At 40.5% G+C, this 16,948-nt stretch overlaps 1 protein-coding gene across 20 annotated transcripts in view; it reads left to right on the plus strand.

Moving 5' to 3' along the window:
- Nucleotides 1-16,948, plus strand: part of KALRN (kalirin RhoGEF kinase) — a 451,786-nt gene that overhangs the window by 295,386 nt on the left and 139,452 nt on the right. For all 20 annotated transcript variants that reach the window (XR_014884476.1, XR_014884477.1, XR_014884475.1 and 17 more), the window contains exons 14-15: nucleotides 7,381-7,576; nucleotides 13,067-13,233. Coding sequence is in view for 17 of the 20 variants with exons in the window: in XM_085228421.1 (XP_085084547.1) it covers nucleotides 7,381-7,576; nucleotides 13,067-13,233 (363 nt within the window). In the remaining 3 variants the exon portion in view is untranslated. The remainder of the gene's footprint in view (nucleotides 1-7,380; nucleotides 7,577-13,066; nucleotides 13,234-16,948) is intronic.

The following is a 16,948-nucleotide window of genomic DNA, read 5'->3' on the forward strand; positions in this document are numbered from 1 at the left end:
TCTGCCAACAATTGTTTCATTTTGTCTTCAGGAAAAGTATTTTATGTAAAGAGAAGCCACCTGCCTTTCATAGAGAAGACCAGCTGCGTTCAGTTAGGACTTCTAAGGACTTCTGAGTCGCCCAGGCAGCTTTTGTGTTATACTCGAGTCAAGGCAGGTTTGGCAGATATGAATTTGGATACGAACCCACAGACACATAGCATGTGCTGCCTTTTCATTTTTGCCTTAATCTCATTATATTGACTGATATTTACACTCTAGGTTCTTGGGTTAAAGTATGAAATCCTAACTATGACAACACCTGGAAACCAGCATAACAGAAATATGAGAGGGCCCTGCTATCCCTGTGGGAGGGTATTCTGCCTTAGGTTTTAAAACCAGAAAGTGACAACCTATTCTTTATTTAGGAAACGTATCTAACTTTGATGCCTGATATGTTTTATTCCTTTACCAAGTCATTGCACATTTCAAGACAAGACGGGATCATTAAGATTATATGATTGGACTTTCTGTGTGATGTATACCACAGCTGAGTTTGTGCAGCCAACCAAGTAACTCAGGAGATTTCATGCAGTGTGAATGTGGTAGCTGATCCATTGCGAGGAAGTAGGGTGTAAGACCCGAGGGACAATAGCTGGCAGGCTTCAGCAGTACTGCTGGCACCACACTGAGCACATCATGTATATGGAGCACAGTCGTATCCCAGAAATATAGCCTCACTAAAATCTGTAAAGTATTCTTTGTCCCATCCTTCAAAAAATAGTCGTTTGAAGGCTTATTAACCATAACTTGAATGATGCTAATCATTAGGGAAGTGCTGGATAGCTGCAAAAGAAGTGAATGGTAAAATGCACTGAGTTGCAGCCCCTAACACAATGAATGCCATCCGGAGCATAGACCACAGCTTTCAGCATATGTTTTCTTTATATCTTTTGTACAGAGATGATCAAATTCACCTACAGGCCACTGTAAAACTCAAACTGAGAACAGGAATGATCTCAGCCCATACCTGTCTGGCCACAATTGTTGATTACCTCCAAGAAAACTTCTCTCCTTCCTCCCCAGGATCTGCCCAGCTCCTTCCTTTTGCATGTTCCATTTCCTATAATGGATCTGTGTAGTGCTAGGCAGAGCCAGTCTCCTGTAGTGGTATAGCAGTGTACTTTCTGGGCCAAACATAGTCCTGGAGGGGTTCTGGGTGTTCCTGCTATACAATATAAATTTGACCTGATATGCTTTTAATCTTTCAAAAAGCACTACAATCACTAGAATTTTCACCTGTTGGTTTACTAATTTTCCACCATCCTATCTCTTTGGCTCAATTTCACCTGCTAATTAAATTTTTCAGCCTTGAGTTCACTTGCTGGCTCTTCTGGCTTTTCACATCCATCCCTGAGCGTGAATTTAGAAAGGAGCAGGAGCCAGCTTGCAGACAGTAGTTTGATTCGCTGATATTTACAACTCACTTGAGCCTCTATTGCAGATTTATAACATTAGCAGAATCTTTCAAGTGAATTAGCTGCCTGGTTGGAGGTACAAGATGCTTTATAGCCCCTCACTGACTTATAGCTGGCACTCAGAAGTGAACTTCTTTATTAGAAATAAGAGCTGCAGGGATCTTGAGATACACTTGTAAGAAAAGGAATGGTAAGAAAAATTTTCAGATCTTTCTGTTCATAAACTGAAATCCTATAATGACTCGCACTGAGGTTATTTTTTTCTTTTTTATATGCATAGGTTTAAAACTGCACATCACTTCATTTTAAGGAAGGTAAGGCACTAAGCTGTCCTGGGTACCTTTTCTTCCTGCTTCTTTTGATATCTTGAGGATTCAGGAACCAAAAGCACTGGAGCGGAATCATTGCTGTGACAGCCTCTTTACTCTCCAGCAGCTCAGGTCCCAACTAAGCGTGGTATCTCTGCCACATGTCAGAAGGAATGGGTGACAGTATTGTCACAATGTACAGCATCAACCCAAACCAAGACCTGAGGAGGAGGAACAGCAAACTTTCTGCATGAGTGATGTGTAGAAGTGACAGCTTCATTCGCCCTTTTCCTACCTACATCTCCTCTACCATAAACCTGCAGCTTTAGTTTGCTCATAGACCCACTTATACTGTCATATCCAGTCTTCTGCTCTTCCACCTTGTTCTGAACTCCAAAGCAGAGCTGAATGCTGTCGCTCCTAGCAAGGCTGGTACCCAGACTATGGTATGTGCCTTAGAGATCTGGTCTCCTCTACTCCATTATTTCATTATAACCTCTTTCTTTCTGCACTCACAGACATTCGCCTTAGGGTCCAGGAGGCAAAGTTACCTTTTTTTTTCTTTCATTTTTTTCCCTCTCTGGATTCCCTTCCCTCTCATTCACCTTCACTCTCTCCTTATGCCAAATGTATGGCTCCCAACATTTTTGTTCTTGGAGAGAGGTGGATATTCCCCTTCCTCAATTCTGAGATCCGCCCTGAGCCTATGTGACAGTTCTTCCCATCTTGCCTCATCCCAATGCTCTACCCACTCTTCTCACCTTTGCTCCTCCTCCTACTTACACCATCAGTTCTCTTGCAACCTGCTTTCTACATTTACTTGTCTTTTCCAACCATCTTTACTCTTTTGCAGATTCCTCTAGCAAGCCTGCTCTCTTTGTGTTGATAGCAATTGCTCCAAAGGTAGAACTTTCTTTTCCTCCTCCTCATACCTTTCCCAGCCCATACTCCAAAATATCAGCTCCTATATGATTTGTTCACCATATAACATTTATTTTCTCACATTTGATCCCTCATTTCCTTCTCCACCTTCTTCAATTGGCAAACAAAAATTTCTGGTTTGCACTAAGCTGGATGACTTTAGGTGCTAAACACTGAATTCACGCCAAGCAAGCAGCGTTAAAGGCTCAGCACCACCATTTTGTAGAAAATTTCAGCAGCAACATGAAGAAATAGATAAGGTTTAGTTATGAAATACTACATACAATACAATACATACGTACAATTGCCTGCACAGCAGCTGCATTAGCTTGGATGGACTCTGGCTTAATCCACAAGCACGCTGTATTGTAGGAATGTAATGGCAAGGCAGCTTCTGCTATCATTACTGCTGTTCTGTTTAACCTGCCTCCCACTTCTCCATAGCTTTACTCTCTATCCAGCACTGAAAATGAAAATGTCTCTCTCCCCACAGTCATGTTATCTGCCGTTGTTGCAACAGGGTAAATCCAGGAAGCAGCAAAAGCAGTGATGTTGTAGTAGTGGGATTTTGGGTATATTAAGTTGCTGTTTTAGGAGGATGTCTGTCCCAGAGTATGTGGTCTAGACTGTAGACTGTGGTTGCTGTCTCTGCAGGAAAGACAGACCTGGCTGATGTAGTCTGTATATCTGTTATAGTCTTGTGATAGTGGAACTCAGCACAAGCCCAGTATTTGCTCACATGCTGATGGAAACTTTTGTGCAGTTCCTGCTGCTCTAATATGGATATATTGGGTAGCTCACTAAATACTAGCTTAGATTTGTTACCTGCATCATTTCTCTCTCCCATTATCATGATGGCAGGAGCATCTATTGCAAATGAAGATGGATTGTGCTTTCTAGGCTCACTGTCAATATATAGCTTTGTTGTGCCTTTCCCTCTCATTAACACTCAGGTTACCTGATCTTCCTTTAGTACTTTGAACCTGTTTTTTGGCCACCAACCTTACAACCTGCAAGGAAGGAGTATGATTCCTTCCAGAATGTGTTTGACAGTGAGAAGTGTGTGTGCAGATTTCCTTGGAGCAGTGCGAGTACTTGGATACATCTGCTAAATCTGAGATCAATCTGCTGCTTTTACTAATGCAGGCCTGTTCAATTCCACTGTTGCTGCCCTTGTGACCCTTCTGCCTTGGTACTACTTCTCTCTCATCCCACATTTGAGCAGAGCTCAGAGCTTCTCTCTTAGTAGGGTTCTTATTCTTCCAGGCCATGTGAAGGATGCTGAGGTCTGTTTAGAATCACAAACACTGTGAAGAAAAAGGAATAAACATAAGAAGCACTATCATTTCTTCCCACCAAAAATCCAGTAGATGAACAGAATAAACTCAAATCAGCGATTCTGGGTCAAAAGGGAATTAAACATGTTCAAGGCCAAGGGAGCCTCATTTCTGAGACAATACCTGACATTGGTTTGATATAATTGGCTCTTACCACAATTTACAAGATGGGAATATATCAGATGAAACTGTATTAATTTTCACCGTAGATGTCAATGCCTGACCCCTTCTGTGAGAGCATCCAGGGTCCTTTTTTAGACTTGAAAAATATACATGTGTAGTTAACTGAACTGCCTAATTACTGCCCCTTCTTAAAGAAAAACAAATCATTTTTCCCTATATCCCAGTCAAACTAATGGGTACTCAAATTCAGACTGGGACCATTTCCAAGTGATCCACTTTGAAATACAGAAACTGCTGGAATTGTGAGGCACTGGCTGCACAGGCAGGAAAGGAAGTGTCTTAATGAGATCTGCAAAGCATCACGGTCTCTGGGATAGGGCACCAGATTGGGATTCAGGAAACCTGGGTTGTTATCACAGCTCTGCTGTTGCTTCTTTGCCTTTGTGCGCTTTAGATTCCCTTCCAGCCATCTGTTTGTCTTGGTTATTCAGAGCAATGTACCCAACCTTCCTGTACAAAAGCTTCGCCTGAGGAACTTGGTGATGTTCCACCTCTTGCTGTGTCTGACTCCTTCCTCTCTTCCCCTAACCCAGCACATGGGATAATTATCATTCTTTCCTCAGCTCCCACTTGGAGCTGACTTCCCTCTTTCCTCCCTTCTGCCCACTGTCACTGCCTGTGCTCCTTGTCCCTGTGGGGACTGGCACTGGACCAGGAATCCCTGTTGAGTGTCTCCCTGGAGACACTCAGATGCAATCTCAGCCCCAGTTTCTGGCCATGACAAGAAGACATGAAGCCTTTGGATCTGGTGTTGTATCCCCAGAAGTGTATCAGCTTGTGTCCTGATTGCCAGTGCTGTCCTTTCCTGCTTAATTGGAACCACCAATTTGAACAGGAGAATAAAAGCAGTGCTGCTCAGTGTCCCTTTCACAGCACATGGAAAAGCTTGCTAAAAGAAATGGCATCAGAGCAGAGAGATTTAACCCAGGCACTTGCACTGGGCTGCTTGGTCTCAGCATACTTGAAGATGTGGATGGGACCATCTGTTGATTCCCTTGTATGTCCATCCTCAATGTTCCTAGTAGTTTGGCCCTCCAAAATACTTGTGCTTTCCTGGCCTGAAGATGATGTCCATAAACATACACAGATCAGTTTTTGATCAGAATCCCCGTATTGTAGCATGGCTGTAAGAGCAAACTAATATAACACATTCTTTGACTGTTTCAATCTCTTCTACTATCATTACTTCAGGTTGCATATTAGGAAAAATTGGTTGGCAACCCTGCGCATGGCAGGGGGTTGGAACTCAATGATCCTTGAGGTCCCTTCCAACCCAAGCCATTCTGTTATTCTGTCATTCAGTTTTGATTGCAATTAGTCAAGTATATTTCTCTAATATAAATACGTTGAGTAAAACCCTTCTCCAGCATCTACTCCAACCATTTCTCCAGAACTGTTGAATCTGCCAAGAAGCTCCCACAGTTCAGGGACTCCAGCTATAGCATGTAAATGAATCAGAGGCTGTTGGAGTCAGGAATGGGGCCAAAGGGACTGTAGAGGTAGTTATTATTTAGAGTTAATTGAGTGGAATGGGTGGTGGGAAACAGCTGAAGAAAAAAAGAAACTCCTCAGGATGTTCACACTCTTCCTTTCACCTTGCAGCTGAGGTCCCAGGTTCTTGGTTCAGTAAATCTGCTTTTTTGCTTCTCTCAAAAAAGAACTGAAAACCTGTGCATACATTTTCCCTTCTAATGCAAAGCTGTGCTCTCCTATTCATGCTAATAATAGAGAAGGGCTGAGAGCCGGTCCTTTTGGGTTCCCTTCCAGTGCCTGCACTGCATTTGTTGTTATGCTTTGTGGAAAAGAAAACCAAATGAAAAATGTTGAACGTTGGCTACTGAGGAAACTAAGCATCTCACTGCACACAAGCACTGAAGAGCACTTTTATGAGAAACAGAGAACCATCACTATATTGTAACATACCAAAATGTGAGTCTAAATATCTGGGTTTAGCTTTCCTCCATCTAGCTTTGACAAGTTGACCTATGAATCAGAATTCAGGCGTATATGATTTATTTCCACTCTCCTTGTCCTGATTTGTTGCCACCAGCACATTCCTTCTTTTTGTCTGCAATAGCAGATTCTGGTATGAAGGAGACTGGGCTGTTTGGGTAGGTTAATTGTGTTAATTGAACAGGCAAAAATAGAGTAGGACTTCAGTATTGGTTGAGTAACTGTGACTTAAAATGTGAAACAGAAAATACAGTAATGGACTGCTAGAGTCCAGACTGCCTGTTTGAATTAAGATGCAGAGAAAGCTGCAAAATATTTTGCACTTTCCCATGAGTTATTTGCAGGTAATATAGGTCTTTGGCAAGAGCTAGGTCCCCTTTGTGATGCTCCTGGTGATTCACCCAGCCCTCAAGAGCGATGTTTCTGTGCTGTGCTTTGCCCATCTGTAGAAGTCTGTTATTTATATTCATTCCCCAGTGTGAAATCTTTGAGATCTACAAAACAAATTTATACAGGGCCTATTCCTTCTCAAGCTAGCAGAAAGACCCTTGGAAGAACAACATAGGACTACTGTGGGGATTAACTCACGGATTTCATAATAAAACGTTAGGTCTTGTGATCTCTGTTAACAACAGGTAGATACTGTTCACAGTGTATTATATCAGTAATAATCCTGCAAATGTATTCATTCTCCATGTTTTAGAGCTTAATGGAAGCAGCTTATAATTTAAATTCTATGAAGAAAAGGAATAAATGTTATTAATGATAAATATTTCCATCTGCAGTACTAACATACGGAGTGATGCAGAATGTTTTAAGAAAGATCTAGGGCGTTGTGAGATTATGAGGACAGAGGTGTCACAGTATTTTTGCAATTCTGTTACTACTGTTTCTTCATTTAAATGTGAATTATTCAGAATCATTTATATCACCATCCATATGAGTACAGTGTGTCTTCCTTTACAGTGCCCTGTTGACTGTGCAAGGGAAAAAGAATTTGTCACATTTCTTGTTGGACTGATAATCTTCGCATGGATCCTCGGCTAGGCAAAATGAGGACTGTAACCATTAATGGGCAGAATCCAGAGTATTGAGGCTGTGGTTCTAGGGTTTCTGGATCACAGTCACAGTTTGAAGTACTTCAGTTATTAATGCATGGTTTGAAAGCAAGATTTTTCGTTGGTCTTGATTGAATATAGCATCTATCTTGTGTCCGTGAAGGTTACAGCAGAGTTAGATGCCTGGAATGAGGATCTGCTGAGACAAATGAATGATTTCAATACCGAGGACCTTACTCTGGCTGAGCAACGTTTGCAGCGTCACACTGAGAGGAAGTTGGCCATGAACAACATGACTTTTGAAGTCATCCAGCAAGGGCAAGATTTACACCAATACATTATGGAGGTCCAGGCTTCAGGTGAGTGGAACAATTTGTTTTCTATTTTGTATGAGAAGGAACAAAACAAAAGGGAAAGAAACACCACCAACAACCTAAACAAATATGCCAGTACGTACAAAGCACATCAACTTTTAACAGAATTCAGTCTGTTGTATAGCTTTTCTCCACAACCAGAACCGCTCTGTGATTTTGGAAAATTCTTTGAGTCAGGATCACACATCAGAAATCGCTGTTCCTTTGAAACGGAAATTCAGTATGGTAGTAAAGCTGAAATTTAAGTTTCATTCAGAAAGTTTTATGCAGCTGCAGGCCAGTAGAGTTTGTGATCTATTCCAGTATAGATGGCAAGGAAGAGAAAAAGGTGGAGTGAGAGAGAGAGGTGGAGAAAAGAGAAGCTAGTTAACCAAAAGCCCTATGGGAGAGAATTCAGATATGAGAGCCTTGAAATTTATCACAAAATTGAATTCTTGTTTCCAGCCAGCTCTAATTGGAATTATTTTGTGTATAAAAAGGGAACATGATAAACCATACTGGAATTTTCCTTTTCAATGTGCACTTGGAAGTTAAAGCTAACCACTTGGATGCAAAAAGCTTTTGGCATGTGCACTTAAGTGACAGACTTGATTCATGTTGATAGGGAGTCTGTCTGGTTCATCTACTCTTCTTAGCAGTAGGATCCTATTTCTAAGGCATTCTATGAATCAGGATTTTTGTATCCTTGCATTTTGTGTTTGGAAAAAAAGTTATCATAATTCAGATTAATCACTGCATAAAATCCAGAAGTGAAAGTTATTTGCAAAGTGTTTAAACCTTCTTAAATGTCTGGAAAAAGTGCAAAGCAAGAGCAATTCCTTTCTGTCTCTCCTCACATGCACTTCCAAAATAAAAAAGATTTTTATGGATTTGTTCTTTGGCAAACATTTTACTTCTAGACACTCACCTTAAAAAAAAATAAAAAATAAAAAATTGGCAGTATTCAACCTGATTGGCAAGCTGTACTCAGCAGAGGCTGTAGGTTTGCTGCAGGCGTGTGTTTTGAACCAGACAAGCATTGTGTGAACCATGTATGTGAGATGATATGAGGTCTGCCCACACTGTGTCTGGTCCTGTGCTTCAGCTCTTTTGTTTTCTGGGGTAGCAAACTGTATACATCAGTTACTATTCAGTTTTGGTGCATCCTGGAAACATTCTAATGTGAGCATTAATTCATGGGAGGAAAAGAACATCATCCAGAACAGTGCAGTCTCAGGAGCATCAGGGACTGCTCTTCAGGGAAAAAAAAAAAAAAAAGTAATTCTCTGTTTATGAAGAAGTTAGAAACAATTTTTTTTGGATTGCAGACAAAAGATCAGCAACTAAATGAAATGACTTTTAGTATGTTTTTGTAAGATTATCTGAGATCTCCTTCTTTAAAGCCTACCCAATAAAAATCCATTGCTCCCAAAGGCAAGGAAGTGGAAGTCTCACAGGGATGCAGAGTAACTGTAGTTAATCAAAGGTAATGGTCAGATCTGCCATGCATAGAATGCTAAATGCTGGGAGAATGGCAAAATAAGGGAGAGAGATTGCTCTTGGGAGCCTACTGTTTCTTATTTTAATAAAGGACAGCTATAGTCCATAAAAAATTCATTTAATTTTACTCCCTCTTGCTGAGTCCTGTATCGCAGTTGTTCAGTGCGTGAGAGATGGTTGTTCTCACTGCCGGAACTGCAAATTTGCAGGGGTTCTGGGAAATCAATATTGCTGCTTCCCATTGTACAGTATCACCACCGCTACCATCAAAATTCAACTACAACCATAGAAGATAAAGGCAGAAAGAAGCTTGTAGGGACATCCCACCTAACCATTCACTCTTAACTGCTTGAGGTTTCTTCCCTTCCCTGTAACTTTCTTTCAGCTGTATTCTTTTTAACGTATCACGCAGGAACCTGATTTAATTTTGATCATTCTGGAGTTTGGCTTGGAGGTCTTTAAGCCAGCAAGTCTGTCAGATAGAATTACCTCCAGGTTTTTCCATGCATAATGCCTTTTTCACTTGTAAATTTTGTGCAGGTAGAAAAAGTTTATAGATACTTGCCCATATTTTTTGCATGTGTGATGCAGACTTGGAGCAGCGATTCTTACCAGACCGTGAAGTGTCTGGAAGTCCATGTGAATACTGTGCATTGGATGCAGCATATCCAATTGTCCTACAATGGGCCAGATCAGACTCTGTGCAGATATTCAGATATTTGTGTACACACTGCGTATCTACAAATCCACTGTTTCCAAAATGCCATACAGCACAGAGTTATGTCCTGTGATTCCTTCCACTGGTGCAGCATGTGTGAGTGATCCTGCTTTGGATTAGCCTGTTTTCATCATAAGAATAATTACTCTGCAAATAAATGTTTGGTTTTGTTAGGGACCAAGGAAAATCTGGGAGTCGTCACATCTCCTGCAATTCCGCAGTACTTTGAAATTGTGTTCATGTCTCACTAATATCGGTGTCATTTGGGAAAGAGGTTTGCTTTAAGAGAATGCTGTAACAGTATTCTCAAGAAGACTGACTTTTAGTGACCCAGCACTTTCTATTTCAGTGGAACTATCTGCTGTTTTTCCAGGCTGATCACAGCTCTAGTACTGATATCAAAGGATACCCTGATCAGAGCAGATCTGTGGGTGAAAATGTGTTCAAAAATTCTCAAAAAAGAATAATGATTGTTGAGTGTCTAGTTTGATACATTTAAAGTGTTCTGATGTTTCCAAAAGAGGCAGTCAAGAGGCAGTCTGGGCATTTCTGAGAGTTTAAGACCGCGATTCAGCAGGGATTTAATACCCGGACTCAAGATGCACTGACGACACGTACACATCAGTGGTACATCCCTCAGTTGTTCATGTTCTAGGTACTAAAAGTAGTTACACTCTTGGACTTGATGATCCATATGAGTCCCTTCCAACTCGGGATATTCTTTAATTGTTGACTGAGTGCACACAATTAATTTGTTATTAAAGTACATTCGCATTGTTAGCATTCTTGTCACCATAAGCATCACTGTAGGTGTCACTAAAGACTTACGGATCTGGCATTTTATGTCTAAGGCAACTTCTCTAAGCCAAGCCTGAAATATGATGAGAAGCTGATGCTGGGGAAATTTACACAGTCCCTGCCTGTTATGTGGAAAATTCAAAGCCTTGTTGTGTCCTGGATGTCAAACTTAAAATCATTCATATCTTTTCCTAGCATTGCATTGCTTCAAAGTGGAATGGAAGTCTGTTTCATTTTCCTTGTGATTTCACTTATAACACAGAAAATAGATACTGCAAGAAGTGGATGCTGTACTGTTGTGTTCCAGGCTGGTAACAGTTCAGCCTACAAGCACGTTCAAAGCAGCTCCAAAAGAGCTTTGTACTGGTCAAAAAAGCAATACCTCTTCCTCATGCTGAATAGTATCTGACAATGCAAATAGCTCATCTGTAACTAATGCATGTCTTGCAGGATGTTGGTCAGTGTGGGTACTCTTTGTAATTATTTTTTTAAAAATAGTTTCAATTTGTTATCCTTCACTGATATCTGCTGTACGGGCCAAGGAGTTAGAAAAAAAGAATGGCAACCAAGTTCAGTTTATAAAAAGTCAGCTGTGCTTTCCTGTCTATCAAAACTTAATGTAAAGATTTTATGTATGAAATTATTCTGAAAGCAAAGGTTTCCAATTTGCAAACCAATCTTTGAGAAGAATAAGTGCTCTCGCTGCGTGCACTGGCATTGCAGAATAAATCTGTGTGACACATGACAAGCACGAAAGGGCAGACCATTCATCATGGGGAGTGCGGGCTGCCCCTTGGATAGCATCCCAGGCAGCTTGCTGGTTGCTGCTGATGAGTTAGCACAATCAAAACCAGACCAGCTGAGTCTGCATGAAGGAAAACGGTGCATTTAATATCTGAAAGGTGTGGTGAAGTCAAGCATACAGGAAGCCCGTCATGTCCTGAGGATACAGAACCATATGCGGGCTAATTGTAGTAACAATGCTTGGTGTCTGGCGTTTGAAAGAAACTTCACTCCTAAGAATGGAAGCGTATATTAGATTTCCAGATCTTAAATGGGAAGCCAGGGGCCATTCCTCTTTATTTGGTAATGAAGAAACTGTTTGGTTTTGGCAGGGAAAGGGGAATAAGCCAATTGCTTGCATTCCTTTATGCTTTTTTTTTTTTCTTTTTTTTTTTTTTTTCCTTCCTGTTAAAACCAGAAACAGGAAAAAGAGGATATGGTCAATCATAAGGTCATACTTATTTTGTGTACTGTCCTCTGTGGATACCGCTATGAGAGAGAATGAAAGTTACAAGCCTCTGAGGAAGAGAAAGGGGGAAGAAAAGGCATCTTTCTAAATCAGTTTTAAAAACAATACACAGCCTTCTGTACAGCAGCTTCTAATTAGCACAATTCTTGTATAATGTCCTATTATTCCATGAAATCAAATGGCTTTGGAAAAAAGTGTAGTATTTTCTCAGCATTACTGCAATCTGATTATTTTCATATTAAGTCGCTGATCCTCCCTGTATTGAGGCCAATGGCAAAATTCCAGTTGACCTCAATAAGGAAAGAGTCAGATCTTTATTAGTTTGTAATTACAGGGATTACAGTAAGACAGGATGGCATCATAACTCCTCCAGGCCAAGCTTTCACAATTACATTACATCTGTAAAGCACCCAACAATGCTATCACTCTCGTGTGATAAAGAAGGAAGATGTGATGCTCTGCACTGTATTTCATGTAACTGACACACGCAAGGCCCACCAGGAAATTCAGGAGGTGGGAAGCGACCTCAGGAGGTCTCTGTTTCCACCTCCTAATCAAATGAGGTTCAGCTATGAAATTCAGACCAGGTTATACAAGTGTTCTCCCTTTTCATGCAAAATACAAGGCATAGGAATTCTGGTACTAAATCATTTTTTTCTGTCTGCTACATGAGGAATGTATTGATGTCACTTTGTGAAGTAATTCTGAATGAATGGGTCATTTTTAACTAAATTGTTGCTAATGATTGTGAAAAGTGCCCAGATGGAAAAGATGTTTCCTCTATGGAGTTCCACACACTCATGGCATTGTATCTGGCAGCTAGAATTTACTTTATTTCACTTTTCTATTTTCTTCCTCTTCTTTTTTTCTCTTTTCCGTTTGTATTTGTAAAGCATAAGTCGTTGGTTTAATGTAACAAGGGGAGGTTATTTCTGCCTTTTAAAATTAACTTTGATGTTTGGGCAAGGCTATGGTCAATAGTGTTCTGCTATTCAGATGCTGATGAGTGAGGTGAGCAATCATCAGCAGAGAACCACAACTGTGTAGGAAAATATAGTGGTGCAGAATGGGAAACAAAAACCAAAAACTCCCTGGGAGAGAACTCATTGAGGGAAGTGTTACTGAGAGATTTGCAAATCAGTGTTTTAGATGGGAAATAATTTTGAAGTTCGTACAATGACTAGAATTGCAAATAAATGCAAGATCTCTGCATGTTGTTCTTTTGTAGGCATCGAGCTGATCTGTGAAAAGGACATTGACCTTGCAACACAGGTTCAAGAGCTGCTGGAATTCCTTCATGAGAAACAGCATGAGCTGGAGCTTAATGCTGACCAAACTCACAAGAGGTTAGAGCAGTGCCTACAGCTCCGGCACCTACAGGCTGAAGTCAAGCAGGTGAGAGTTTTTAACTGTGCTTCGGGTCCTTAAATAGGTTTTCAGCCATTACAATACCTGGCAGACCGGTATCTGCCAAGTCACATAGCCTTAGGTGGATGATCTTAATCCCTCTTTCCTTAGCAGTACTTGATTTGCTGACAAATTACAACATGATCCTGTACAAATATAGAAGGGCTCTGTTCCACATCATGGCTTCGTGAGCAGTTATGGGAATTCTGTATGGAGCAGACCCCTTAGCTTCTCAACTGCAGTGTGCTTCAAACTGTGTTCTGGAAATAAATGATTTGAGCTGGGATCCAGGCTGAAGTTTTGTGGAGAATTGCCCCAGAGCAGAGGATAGCTGAGCAGTGACATCTGAGCAAAGAATTACAGTAGTTTCGCCTTTTTGTTTATTGCTACACATATTGTCCTAAAGGAATCTTCAGCATTATCTGGGTGAGATAAAAGCTTCGATCTGTGGTCTCTGTGCTAGGATTTACTTAGCCATCTTAGTGCTGTGACATTCCCTTTCTTCCAGATTTCATTCCAGCGATGGTGGTCATGTTCTGCCTCCTGTATTTTCCCTCAGTATTTTATTTGGGTGCCTCATATTTCAGTATTACACTACACTTCCTGCTCCAGAGGTGACTTTATGCTTCAGTGTAGTGCTTATGTCTGGATTGTAATGGATTTTGGTATCATTAGAAGGAAGAGAAAGATTTTTCCAGACACATGGTGTATTCGGGTTTCCATTTTACCAGTAGAAATGGGGGTGGGGGGATATAATGAATATACTGAGTGCTCCCTAACTGCGATCACAGTTATTCCTTCTTCAAAAATGATTTTTTGAGTGACATTTTATCTGGATTGCTTTTATCATTGCTGGCAAAACATCCTTCGCTCCTAGACAGCTTCCAAGCTAGAAGCTGGCAGCACCAACATCACTGCACACATTTGCTTTGAGAGTTCACTTTGATTTAATATTTTGCAACCATAAATGGAACTTGCACAGAACTCTTCTGAATTTTGATTTTGAATATGTGGCTGATTTGTGTTTATGATAATTCTAGGGACTGTCCTCATAAGGCTCTGCAGCTCTACAGAGTGCAGCTTTCTTCCGTGAAAGAGATCCTCTCTATGATATTCATAATCACCGTATTAATGTCACAATATCACTTATTTCCAAGGGTTCCCAAAGTTTCTTGGACACTACTTCAGTAGCTAATCTTAGAGTTCTGTGCAGTAGATTTATGACTAAGTAGAACTCTTCTTTTAACTGAAGACAGAAGGTAGAGAGGAGCAGTACGTGTAGCTGACCCCACTGAGCAGGATGATGGACAGGTCGGTCAGCCCTGCAGTGCACATAGAGCTGTGCAGTGCAATGCAGCACTCTGCAGGTACCTCATGTTACTTGCCTCACTATCAAGAGACTTCTGGGCTTTCCTATTCTGCAAACCAAAATCTAACCAAAGGAAATGGTTTTAGGATTGAAATATCTAATGCTGTGAGAGAACAAACAGCTGCCTTGAATTAGTATTTTCTTAACACAGCTTGGGACCATCAGAACTTTTATTACTGTGCGACCTTTCAGCAGGCCAATTGTGAAGAATCATTGTATTTGTTCAGCTGAGTAATAAGGACTCCTTTGTTTATTAACCTACAAATTACCACAGCTACAGTTTCCCTTGGAAAGAGCTAAGGTAAAATATATCTGTGCTCTATCTATTTGGTTTCCTGGAGATGAGTCATATTCCCAACCATTTAGTGAAATTGGGAAATATATTGATTTTGGCTTGCAATTCATCTCCACTCTGATCCAGATTTCCTTCACTTTCATTTTATTGCATCTGAGATGATGGGTGATCTCATTACCAAATTGCACTCACTCTTGCAAGTCATCTGAGATTTGGTTGCCACCAGACACCTACTGTAGCTGTGCTTACATTCTGCTGACATAGGAAAATTGGTCAAGGCTGCTAAATGTACATGTGTTTGCATTTTGATATAACAACTCGTGGAAATACGAAGTCTTTTAACCATCTCTATCTATTTAAGTTTCATTTAGGAGGGTTTCTGCTTTAAATCATACGCACCCAAGGTTTGAATGCCTGGACAATGAGTTGAAGTCTGGGGCTGTAAAAGAAGAACGTTTAAGAGTGAGATGTTTTGTGAACTGCTTTAGTGTGGAAGTCGCATAGACCAGTGATTCACAAACCCTTTGTTATTCAGAAAGATCCTTCCCAAGACTGATTTCCCTTCACTTGGATCCCACTCATTTCCGACAGAAACTAAAGAGCTTGGATTGCTCACATAGAAGTGATAATACAACAGAGTTGTGGAGATCAGTTTCAAGAACAAGCTGTCTTATGCTGTGCTTGCAGCTGTTTGGCTTCCAAACCCCACTTTTCATCTTTGTGGTTTTTTTTTTATTATTATTATAAGTGTTCAACATCACATAATACAATCCCAGATACTGTCACAGTATCACACTACACTTATTTTCCAGGTTGTTCTTTACAAGTGTATTTGGAAATCTTTATTCACCTTTTATCCACCCACCGTTATTCTTTTGGCATTAGATTTGCTTCCGGGTGGGGGTGCCCATAGGATGACAGCAGTCAGTCATTTGAGGGATGCTGAAAAACTGGCTTTTTTCCCTATTTAATACATCACAAAGTTCTGAGAAACTGCAGTAGAGTTTTGAACATGGCTGAAATTTTCAGCAGGTTGTGAAAAAGTCAGCCCAAATGGAAGCTGCTGCCCAGGGGGCCCTGGCATACCTTGTTTGTATTATTTGGGGGAAAAACTGAGTTAATTAATATACTGCTTTTTTAGTGTGCAAACTCAGTGTTTTCTACAGTTTAAGTAGCCCAAGCTACTGTATATCACGGTATATCAAATGTGAAATGATGCATTGCTTTATGACATACTCACATCAAGTTTTTCTCAGATATACCCATCTTTTTTAACTTCAGCTTTTGGTGCCATGAAGTAGGCAATAATCTAGCCTTCTTGTCAGATGGATTATACAAACTGCCAGCCAAGAAAGACTGCCATATGATAACCCGTTTTCTTTTCCTCTAAATCTTTGTAGCATTTCCCACAGGAACAATAATACCTACTGATGAAAGAGAGAAAGCTGACAAATGAAATCTTCCACACTGTTGTAGTGAGCAGATGTAATTTCCTGCAAATCAGGGTCAGCTACACGTGTTGATGGTTCCTCTCTATTTCTCCTAGGGAAAACTCATTTTCCTGCCCCACAGGGAACTGAATGGCTATAAGTAGGGTGATGCATGATGTACGGATAAAATCAAAACAGAAAATCCCTATTTCTTACAGACAATTTAATAGATCAGTCGGTGTAAATGATGGCACAAAAGGGAAATTACTATGTAGAATATTGCAACAAAGTCGATTTTGGAGCTTTGTAAATCACTAGCTAAAGTTAGGGCAGTGTATGGGCAGTCAGGATTTCTTGTGCATCTGTGAATTGAATTCAACAACTTGCTGGCTTCATTGGAATAATTTGACTCCCACACAGGTAGAAAATAGTCTTTGAGCCAACACAGCAAAGAACTTGCATGTGCACTCTGGGTACTAATTTTTCAAAAGCATGCCTTAAAATAGCAGAAAAATGTTGCTGCTTAAATAAATGAATAAATACAAGCTTGATGGATTAATTACATACATTTGGAATTTGATTCTTTAGTCAAAACAGCAGGCATTTCAT

The sequence above is a fragment of the Meleagris gallopavo genome, chromosome 7 (assembly GCF_905368555.1).
Source record: "Meleagris gallopavo chromosome 7, MGAL_WU_HG_1.1, whole genome shotgun sequence".
In the NCBI taxonomy this organism is placed as follows: Eukaryota; Metazoa; Chordata; class Aves; order Galliformes; family Phasianidae; genus Meleagris; species Meleagris gallopavo.